Source organism: Acanthisitta chloris, unplaced genomic scaffold (assembly GCF_000695815.1).
Source record: "Acanthisitta chloris isolate BGI_N310 unplaced genomic scaffold, ASM69581v1 scaffold36532, whole genome shotgun sequence".
Taxonomy (NCBI): domain Eukaryota; kingdom Metazoa; phylum Chordata; class Aves; order Passeriformes; family Acanthisittidae; genus Acanthisitta; species Acanthisitta chloris.
In genome coordinates, this window is record NW_008660519.1 from 2570 (window position 1) to 14258 (window position 11689).

The following is an 11689-nucleotide window of genomic DNA, read 5'->3' on the forward strand; positions in this document are numbered from 1 at the left end:
GCCAAAACTGGGCCTCTTTTCATGTCATGAACTCCATGTCAGCCTTCCCTTTACAGGTGCTTTTAATTCCCAAACACTGTACTCCATGTATGCAGCAGTATTTCTTCTCATTGCTGCATTCTCCCTTACTCAATCCAGAAATAAGGTTGGGAAAGTTGGGGTTTTTTTTACAGGAGGATCACTGGCTAATTACATGATGAACTGCCAGCAACAGCCAGACAGCCTGGGGGGTGCTGACAGGGCAAAGACCCTTCCTCTATCCCCAGAGGCAAAGCAAACTCAGGCCACGTGGAAGAAAAATGAACTCATCACTGTCTGTCTCATGGTGAATGAGGACTGGAGGGACCTGAGTTAGCTCCTTGTAGATAGGTAATCCTTGCTCAGAAACCACCCAATGTAATTCCCAACAACTGGCTTTCATTAACAGCAGGAAGAAAACCCACCACTGTTGCTTTGCTTGCCAGCTCAGCTGTTTCATCTTTAACTAGTCTCTATCTTTTCCTCTGCCTTTCCAAGGAGTGCTTAGGATAGAGGTCGGGGTTGCATGTAACAGTGCACTACCTGCTTACTATGACTCCAAGAGCCATGTGAAACATTTGCTCAGCAGTCATTCAACCCTCAGTAAGAAAGAGCACAAATTTTATTTCTTCCTTCAGTCCATGCCATTTGTCAAACTGTCCTTTTACTTTCCAGGCTGAGATCAAAAAAGCTTTTCATTAGGCTTAACTCTGCTAAGATCATCAGCAGGAGCTCCACATGAGAAGCTTTTATTTGTTTTTTCTTGGTTAATGCATTCTGGAATCGAATGGAAAGGAACGAAAAAAGAAAGCTCACTTTCTCTTATCGTAAAATATATAGTGCTTCTGATTCTGAGGGAGATATTTTAAATACGGCGCTTTGGAAACCTTCAGATACTTACAGCTTCAACAGCTTTCAATCCAGTCTTTATGTTGTGGACTTCCTTCTCCAGCTCTACCAGGCTGCACAGGAGACAGACACAGAGCAGATAAAACAAAAAGAGCAGTGTTACGCAGGGATACAGGAACTGTGCAGCAGAACAGACCACTGGCCCATCAAGTCTGGTATCCGGCCTCTGGCACCAGTCATGCCAGATGACTAGAAATGAGGGGAACGGGGTCTGTCAATGCTCTGTGCTGCTTTTTGTATGAGATGTAAGATGAGGCAGACCCTGCTTGCCTGTGGCCGTTTTTGTGGGATTTTCCAGGGAAGAAGAGGGAGGCTGCCCTCAGAACATCTGCCCTGGGAGCTGAGCCTGACCCTTCAACAAGGAGCATATGCCACACTGGCAGCTTGCAGTAATCAGCTGACACATAAGCAAGTACCCCAGCTTCAGCATACACATCACCTGAGTCTCAGACTATCTCTACATGTGATTCTTGAACCATATAACTACTAAATCCCATTAACAGTATATTTACATGTGATTTTTATCTCCCTCACAGTCCAAACATTTTTTTCCATCTGCACTTCTTCCATATGTTAGTCAGGGCAAGCTTACACTGTAACTGAGTATATAACTTTACTCTTAACAATACATACTTCCCTAGACACAAGTGTTATACTGAATTTCTGCTCATCACATACAAACAGGAATTTCTTTTCTCTATGACTTGCAAGCCAAAACTAAATGCCTTTAAGTGTGGAATTGCATTTATTTTTCACTTGTCTTTCACTACTTGGAGGAGTTCCTTATGCAAAGAATCATGTCTGGATAAGTAATATGCCAAGGTATTTTTTGAGCAGTGCTTTGGAAACAAAAAAATGCTAATGTTTTGGGGGATGGCTTCTGTGTTCATTTTTCACAAACACCTCCAAAATGGGAAAAAATACCATTGATATTTTTTCAGAACATATGATGCTTTCCACATTGCCGTGCAAGACTGTTTTGTGCAGAAGTTTGAATGATCTTCCTGAAAAGGGCTTACTTTAGCCTATGTACCTAATTGACTCTGCCTTAGACACAAACCTGCAATTACCCAGGTAAAACAGCATGACTTAAATGAAGAACCATAGAATATGACAAGTGAATTACAAACAACAGAGAGGCTAGTTACAATGTCTGATTCAGAAATAAAGTAGATATAGACATATCTGAGTAAAGCTATCAATTTAGTTACCTACAACAAAGGCATTTCAACTGTAAGGCTGGCCATGAGTTTAGAAGACAGAAATGAAAAAAAGTGATGATAATTAAGTTAACAGAAATCACTGGGAACTCCAGCTTGAGGAACAAGCAAATGGACTTACTTGACTTTTGCTGCTTCTGGAAGATGCTGTAACTCAGACTGAATATCTAGGATATCTGGATAATTCTTTTCAAAGATCATAATTAAGTAGTGCAACAGTGTAATGTTCCTATAGGAAAGAAAAAAAAAATAAAAAAAAGAAGTGAGAAATGAGAAGGAAGGTGGTCATGAGATGGAAAGGATGGTGGGAGAATTGTGACAAATCAGTGAAAAATATTTGGGTAGGAAATGTGCTTGATTGAACAAAACAAACAATATATCATTAGTTAGCAGCTCTGTTACTGAAAGAAAGTACAACAGACTGAAATGAATTAGTCCTTTATGAACCATCCTTCCTAAAATTTCAAGCAATATATTCTATCTTAATTTATTCTGGAAGCACCAGCCCTCAAGCAATATATTTTATCTTAATTTATTCTGGAAGCACCAGCATGTTTCCATCCATCTCTATAGATGGTGTAAAAGAAAAGAAAATTGCATAACACAGTATAATATTTGTCCCCAGATACTTCAGAGAATAAACAGCTAATAAACAACAAAAGTGACATTGACTTGTAAGGGAGAAGTGAGCTGTTCTCAGAGGCAATGTGGGAAAAAACCTAAGAGTTAACTAAGAAGAAGAAAAGGTTCTTGAAGACTGAAGAAGCTGCAAATAGATCTCCTGCAGCAATGAAACCGCTTAGCTTATGAGTAGCAGGTCAGGCTCACTACTACAAAAGCAGTGGCAGGTCAAGTAGGAGTGGATAGAATATAAATGCATGAGGGATGCAGGAGAAGGTTTAAGAAAATTTGTAAAGCAAATGATCAATTTTGTATGTAGAGAGAACAGCCAGCCATAACAGCTATTTGAGGTGAGTGTTATGTGGTTAACTGACAGGGAAGATAGCAGATGGCCATTGCTTCACACAGACTGGAGCCTGGGAGCTGGGAACTGGTGAGAGAAAAGAATCAGCACAGAGCATTTAAAATATGGAAAATCAAACCAAGCTACAGTAAGGGAAGAAGAAGTTCAATACTAGCTATACAAGTGTTAGCCTTGGAACAGGGAAAGACATTGTGGTAGTCAAAATAAAACTCTGTTAGTTCAAACTCTGTTAGGTATGGATGAATTTCCTATGAGATGTTTTACAGCCATTATTCATTCTATCACAGTCGGAAGTCATTTCACCACAACCATGGTCTCAGCAGGTCTCACAAGTCAAGGAAGGTGCAAGTCAGTAAGAACCAACATAAGAGATCTCCAAGGAAAACCTCAGTGCTGCTGGAGTCCAGAAGTCATATTCTCTACCCAGTCACAGATAGATTACTTTCCAGAACCGGTATGGGGATGTGGGGCAAAACATAGCACTATAAAAACCTGCAGTCCATGTCCATAAACAGTAAGCTCCACCTTCCCAAACCAGTTGTTTTCCTTACCTGCTCTAGATACAACCAGGATCAGTCTCTCTAAGCTATGCCTTGTGGTTACATTAATGGTGTGGGTAGAGAGACTGTTTTGACATCAGAAACATGCACCATGTTTCACAGGAGACAAAACTGCTCAGAGGTTTTGTGGTAGGGTTTTTTGCAAAACCATGGCCATAAGACTTTGGCATAAAGGGCAAATTCTATAGCAATCCTGCTTCTCCCCAAATGTTTTTCAGTCCCTCATGAAATACTACGTTTTATCATCTTTGCACAGTGCAGCAGAAACACAATCCAACAACAGATGTTCATTATCCAGAGAAACGGCAAAATCTGAGTGCTGTGTTAATAGCTGGTCTTAACTGCTGCAGAATCTTTCAGAGTGTAATGCACTACTTAAGTGCCAAATAAGGCATCGTTACAAATTGTCTACGGGTCTAAACTTAAACAACCCTCTGCTTTCATTAAGAAAGATAGGAGATACAGCAGCACAGTAACTAGCCCATATACAGCCTTCAACCCTACCTGTCTATGCTGGATTTGGTGTCTGCAATTTTGTTCAGGCTGGAGACTTTGAAGCCATACGCACTTCCCCTTTGGCCCTTGTTCATGTAATTCCCAAAGGCCAGAACTACCTCCAGGAGTTGCCTCAAACGCTTGCTTCGGATGAGTTCTTTGGATGCCAGAAGAATGGCTTAAAAAAAAAAAAAGGAGAAAAAAAATAACAGGTTATTGCACAGTGGCTGTTTTTAACACGCTTGGGCCCATAATTTGAAGTACCTTAAAATGCCTATTTGACTATTGCACAACAAATGCTGCAACACTGTCTGTGTGTGTACTGTCCTTCCTGCACACTACACAGGACAACTGGAAGGAAAATACACTGCTTCTAGCTTGTAAGAAGCTCCTGGAGTTGACACTCTAAAAACATAGCCAGTGAGAACAGGGGAAAGGCTTGAGCTCATCCTTAAGTACAGAGTAGAATAGACTCCCCTCTTCTCTGCAGTAACCATGGATATGAAGCCATGCACCTCCCCTCCTTTTAAGTTACACATTCTGAGACTATCAGTGTCCTGAGGCATCTATTCTAACTATCCTTTGGAGAGGGAAGGTGCAAGAACTTGAGGGTGAGAAGGGAAGACTGACCTGCACAGACAGGCCATGAAAGCTTTTGGCAGCTCAGCACAGCCTGATAGCACACTGCCACATCTGTCAGGTCATATTTACAGTGTAACAATTGTGAAACTGACTTTATTAAGTCAATGGGTTCAAGAAGAATGTCAGACAGAATTAATTTTTTGGGACATGACATGCCTTGGGCTCACTGGCTAGAGCATAGCACGCACGTAACAGCATCTCCTTTGAAGAAAAGCCTTTCTTGACCTTCCCTGCCCCTCTACACAATCTTAGCAAATGCTTTATTAACCATACCTTCCACTTTTGGCTTTGCTTCTGCCAGCCTCTCTGGAAACTTCTTCTTAAAGAATAATGCTTGCAGCCGCTGCTGATAGTGGTCAATCCTGAAAGAAGGGTAGAGGAAAACCAACACTGAACTAGAACTCTTGAAGCCCAGGGCCAGTATGCTGCCTACATAATCTAATGGTTGGATGTTCAGTCCCATGAGGCCTATGCACAGGATTACAGACATAGTTTAAACATATAATACTACATAATCAACCTTGTTATGAAAATGGAGAGCCTCAAGTCATGTTCTGATCTTGACTGAAAAGGAGCTGGAAGAATTCCCACTATTCTCAAAGTATGAGAGTCATGTGAGATGCCAGCTACACCTCAATTAGTACATCAAGATGTTACTCCTGACCAGGGGTGTAGCAAAACTGGCACAAGAAAGAGGGTCAGAGGATGAGGAGATGGGATAGCTGAATGGAAAAAGAGATCTATATGAAATCCTGACCCCTGGCTACACTACATCTGATACTTGGATCTGAATTCCATTTTGTGAACAAATTTAGGCAGAGGAGGCAAATTTCTGCTTGTCATCAGAGGACCAGTCCTTAAGCACAGAGAGTGCTTATTGTCAATAAAAAGTTTGTGTCATGAAGAGAAATATTTGTAACATTTGTGGGCTTCTGGCAAATGCAGGATATAATGCTGGCCCACAATCTCTTGTACATTCCCACTCAGTGCCAGATGATCCATTTTCAATAACAATTACAGCTGCTTCCAAGAAGCCCTGCTTGCACTTTCCCATAATGTATCAAACAGACCTGCTCATTTCAAAGAGGAAACGATCCGCTCGGGCCATGCGCTCAATTTCGTGTTTATGCTCCTCCAACAAGTCAGTATCACTCTTTTCAGGAACAAACTTCAGTAGCTAGAGTGAAAGACACAAACCAAACACTGAGATGCAAGATCCAAGAAAAATGAGAGAGTGACAGAGAGGCACAAATAAACCCTGACAAAGAGAGAGGGCCCACAGATTTATCTGCTACCACAGGGAAGCATTACGTTGACACAGCCGTGTGACCATAGCTTCAAAAAAGTGCAGCTGTGTCTACAAAATTGACCTTTTCTAAACCTTTGCTTGCTGTTCTGTCCTTATCCTTCACTGACCCCCATTAAGATTAATTTTTAATTCTGGGGGGAATTTCCTATTTCAAAATCCTAAAAGGCAAGTGCTGCTGCAACTTACCCAAGTGGAAGTTCAGAGATAACTCGATTCCCACAGCATTACTTGGAGTTTAGATCGGTGCAAACAAGAGCAGGATGTGTCCCACACAGTGTGAAGTACCCATCATGCCTATCCTAGAGTATGCACAAAGCCTCATCTATCTCTCTTTTTCTACAGTGCTGAAACAATAAACAATAACCAAGCGACTGGATATGTGTCTGACACTGGCTGCTATTCATATGCTGACCTTAAAAGCTCATACTTTGACAGATTTTTGACATATCTGGTGGCAGTTGTGCTTTAGTATGGTTATAAATACAGCCATGAACACAGCCTCAGTGCACATCCACAAAAACTGCTCACAAGGCATATCAAAAAGTTTGGTTTTTTCCACTTCTTAATATTTTATTCCACTCCACAAAAATGGCATATTCAAAGGTGTGGAGCATCAGAAGCTTGCAATAACTTCTGGAGCAGCTGTGAGCATTCAGATAACATGACAAGGAGGCTATAAATTGCCAAAATAGAAAAGTTTTTTGTACATGTTTAAATACTGTGACTGCACAGAAAGAAGGAATCACATTTGTTAGACAGTTCAGAATTATACACATTTTGCACACTCCTAAGGAACTTTTTCATATGCATCTTTGGTCAAAGCAGGCAGAAAAGGGAGATGAAGTAAAAGAAAAGAAGAGAGAGAAGAAGAACAACAACAAAAAATAATCAGCAGGATAAAGAAGAAATAGGAAAAATTATGGGGAAAGGGAGGACATGAAAAGAAACCTCATACCAACTGTAATCACGCATATTTTGCATCAAGAAGAGAAAACTTATGAAATCAACCAGATACAAATACAGACATATATCCAACAACACTGGGAAAAATACTTTTCTCATGATCCCATATGCAGCTTCATTGACATGACAGGGCCAAGTTCAGATCTGCAGTCATACCAGCAGATCTTGTACAAATATCCACTTGAAAAAATGGCAATGAAGGACTTAAGAATTAGTTATATCTGACTACACTTTCTCACCTGCTCAAGCATATCTTTTGCTAAGTCTTCTTGTTCATCCATCTTCAAGATTGCTTGTCTGATCTCTTCATTAGACAGTTTCAACCTTTCAAAAATATCAACATTGTGCAATTAGTGCAAAGCTTAAGTGACTCTGACAATTCAGAAAGGAGGAAGCATGAAAGGCTGCACTAAACAGGCATGAAACAACCATGGCAAACTCTGCTGTGAAGCTGTTATTCTAGAGTATTGAGTAAGATGAATGGATCAGTTCTGAAGGCAGAGATTTTATAGACCATATATTTTTATCCTCATCAGCTAATCAAACACACATCAAAAATCAGATGGCGATTAAGAACAATCAGGTCCTCACAGATCAAAAGTGCTTCCACCTTCCCTCATGCCAGATATCTCCCTCATCAAGTTCTTCTACTATAGTAAAACCCCTCAAATCCAAGTGACTTTATGACTGTGAACCCATGTAACAGCCCAACTTGTGCATACTGAAGTATCTCCTGGAGTAACAAATAATGGCCCTGAACATTCCAGTAAACATCTGAGAACAGGATTACTTGTAAGAAGACTGGCTGTTGCTAGTCAAGTTCACTCTGTCAGCAGTCACAGCTGAGGAAGAAACAGCATCTATGTATCCATGTTTTGTATCCAATAAGAAACAAGCTCTGAAAACAAAATCTTATTAATGTTATCTGAGGTATTAAACTTACACTTTCCTTACCACCTATGCCTGTCCATCTGTGTGCAGTGAGTAGGGGTCACCAGCTATAACTAAACACATAATCAATAAAAAAAAAAAGTCTCAAGGTCTCCACTTGAAATCCAGGGCAGACTAGGAGGAGTCAAAATTTGTGATTACTGCGACGTTGTTTGATGGATACGTGAAATGAACTTTGTTGAGATCTGCTCTGAGAAACACCAAGAAAAGTGCAAGTGAGAAATTCTAACCCACCAACCCCAACCCATGACAAACTCATCAGTTACTTCAGGAGTGTAGGGGAGGTCCAGATGAACCATAAAGGAAAGTCTATCCACAAGAAAATCTCGATTTTGGACTGAAACAGGACAGTGTGAAAAGAAATATTTGAGGAGTGAAGTCTACAGTATCTGTGGTCCTTCTATAATCATTATAATAATTAACAGCAGAAAGGGAAAACACAAATATATAAAAAAGAGACAGGCTGATGCGTGAGGCAAAATGTTTTTGTCTCACAGTGCTAAGAAATTCCATGTTAAAATTTCACATTGTCATTGACATTTGGATAGAATCATATTTTTGGAACTAGGTAAAAGCAAAAGAAACAGCTTTATTTTTGCAGACAGGAAATACTATTAAATCTAAGAAACTTAAAACATTTTAATATTGCCCAATATAACCAACAGCTGGAAACTAAAATATGAATCAGCAGACATTTGAAAGCTTTTAAGTATTACATCTCTGAACTAACTGCTGTTTCTCTGTTCCTAGCTGGTCATTATGTCTTCTTTTGACAAAAAGGGAAAACTGACACCAGCTAAGCAAGATAAAGCTACTAAATTTTCAGAAAAAGCTACATAATTGGGCCATGCTTGGATGAGATACAAGGATGGCAAGTTTTACAATGAAAAGGTGGGAAACTTTATACTTCAGGTCATCAGTTTGACTGGGGATCAAAACAAAAATCTTCTGTACATGGGGGTTCTGCATGAAGCTCTACAGACTCAATCAGAAAAGGGAAGAGTTTGTTTTGGCTTTAAAAATCAATTGTAAAGTCCATGGCTGTGTGACCCTAAACCGATTGAAAACTGTGACTGGATGAAGGCTGAGAAGCAAATTGGTGGCTGTGGGCCTGACTCCTACCAGACACATGTACACATGCCCAAACAATTTGGTGCCTGTAGATTTTAAAGTGATACATTTTGTTGTTCTTTAGAGAGCACCTTCACATTTTCCAGAATCTGGAGTCTGCCGATCAGCCAGGTCTTGTAACACAGGCACACAGCCTGTGAAGAGGCATTGCAATAAACCAATCCATTAGCACCAGGGTGGAGGGGTTTTTGTGGCTACTTTAACTAAGGTTAAACAGAATGAGGGTGAGTTTCATGGGGTTTTTTTTCTATGTGAGTAACTCGATCAATTACTACACTAATCACCTATTATACAGTGCAAGTGCCTCTGTGTGTGTTTGGGAATGCAGTAAATAGGACCAAATAAACAGGTTTGAGGTACATCAACACAATGGTGTTGCACATATTATTGCTGATCTTGCTGTTCTGTCCAGGAGCCCGAGGACTTCACACTCCAGGCTCCTCTGTTTGCTTCCATTCATCAGCACTAAACACACTTAAAAACATCTTCTGTTCAAAAATAATTGACAGCCTCAAGGACAGACAGTTATACAAACACTTTGATTTCTTGGATGATTCTGTGCCCTGTCGTCAGCAGAAAAACATCTGGCTTGAATGGTTTAGCCCACAGTGGAGAAAAGCAGAGAGCTTGCCATTCCCCTGCCAAGAAGCAGTTTAACTAGGTTGCTTACAGGACTGTAATAGGGTCATGGTGCCTGCAGGTGTGCATCCTAGATTATTACCAATCCAATTACACATATGGAAGGATTCATAGCACAACAATCTTACTCTTCCAATATGGGCTTGTTCTGGGACAGGATGCATTTCAAGAGCATCAACAACACAAAACATGGATCTTCCCACTTAAAAACTGGTTAAATAATTAGCCAAAGAATTGTTAAACAAGTGATTCTCCTTGTATTTTCAAAACTCATGCCCAGCCATGCAGCAGATTTTAAAGATGGCCACAACTAATGTGAAACAGATGTGCTGCTTTTAAATAGAAACAGGTGAACTGATTAAAGAGGAACCTAAAGCAGATGCATAAAATCTTTCCATTTAGAACTGAATAGAGGCATTCCTCAGAGCCTAAAACTCATATGGGACAGACAGCAAATTAAAGTGGAATTATGGCCCAAAAATTTACACTACAGAAATGACATTTCAGTATCTATTGGAAAGTCTGGAAAGACTTTCTTACAAGCTTTGCAGATCCAGGCACTCTTCCTCCAGCTGCTGGAGGTAACTCAATTCAGAGCAGCATACAATTCAAGCTCTATTCCCTCTGCCTTACACTTCTCTAAATCATGGATCTTGGGATCAAGACTCAGGGAGTAAATGTGACCAGAAGAAAACAGTGCCCCTTTCCTCAGCTGCAGCACATCCATTCATAGCACAGATACTGACTGTTTTTGTTCAATAGCAGCCTGACACTAGTCAGATGAGGAAGGGAAAAGATCTTTACCAAGAATACTCCCTCCTTCTTCCCTCATCTGTACATCTGGAGGCAGCATATGGAAGTCCAACTGCTTGAGTCATCTTCAAGCAATGTTAAAGCTCAACAAGTACCAAATAACTTCTGATATGGTACTTAGCCTGCCTCCCTCTATCCCCTCTGGCTTCATAAATAATCTCTATTGACTCTGCAGAGTAATTCATCACTAATCTCCCCAGGACACCTCGACTGATTTAACACCAGCTTCACTTGCAGACATCAAGTGGTTTATTGTTTCATCCTCTTGGAGAACGCTGGCAGCATGACTCAGAACATGCCTGGGAGACATGTTGCAGTTTTACATCAACTTCCCTTACAGACATCTAGTGCTTGCTCATTTTCCCCCCTTAAATATACCCATTGATATAACTAACAGTAACCTCCCCCCTTCATTCCTCCCTCCCAAGGATCAAAGCAGAATACTTGCCACTAATTAACCATCTCCCCCTCAGAGTTACTTCATGGGCTTGTTCCTTGACTCTTGCTTAGCTTTTGCAAAAGAAACATGCTTGTCCACTACCAACTTGGATTTTTGTCGCAGCTACACTAAACTTCCATATCACAGGGCTCACAGTTCCACTCTTCCTTTTACTTTGGAGAAGGGGACTGATTATGATGTATCAAGGCCATTTTATACCTCCAACTGAAACACAGTGTTTCCAAAAGATGCCAACAGTAGTAGCTGTGACAGTGAGAGGCACTGATTGATACTTGGCTACATCCTAAGGCCAGTTTGTATCGCTCACCCAAATCTTATCTTTTATTGACTGTAGAATTTTTCATCTCCACAAGCCATTTCATACAGGCTACTAGTCAATTCATTCTCAAACTTTGTGGCTGAGACATAAGCCTTCTCTAACTTCTGAGCTCTCCTAGGGTTCTGTACAACTGCCAAGCTGCAGGCTGTTAAATATCTACATTTTGGGAATACTCATTGTCACTACCCCATAAAGGCCTCCTCTCAGAAGCAGTGTTCAGCAGTCAGGCTGGTCTAACTGCACATTCAGTCAGAATACAGAAAGATGCAGCCACT

General features: G+C 40.6%; 1 protein-coding gene across 1 annotated transcript in view; it reads right to left on the bottom strand.

Moving 5' to 3' along the window:
- Nucleotides 1-919: 919 nt before the first annotated feature.
- DAAM2 (dishevelled associated activator of morphogenesis 2) overlaps nt 920-11689 on the bottom strand; it is a gene marked incomplete at its 3' end in the record, with an annotated part of 37555 nt that continues 26785 nt past the window's right edge. Inside the window, exons 13-18 of the mRNA XM_009069836.1 lie at nt 7341-7425; nt 5900-6006; nt 5103-5191; nt 4197-4365; nt 2269-2376; nt 920-980 (exon numbers count right to left, since the gene is read on the bottom strand). Coding sequence (XP_009068084.1) covers nt 920-980; nt 2269-2376; nt 4197-4365; nt 5103-5191; nt 5900-6006; nt 7341-7425 — 619 coding nt within the window. The remainder of the gene's footprint in view (nt 981-2268; nt 2377-4196; nt 4366-5102; nt 5192-5899; nt 6007-7340; nt 7426-11689) is intronic.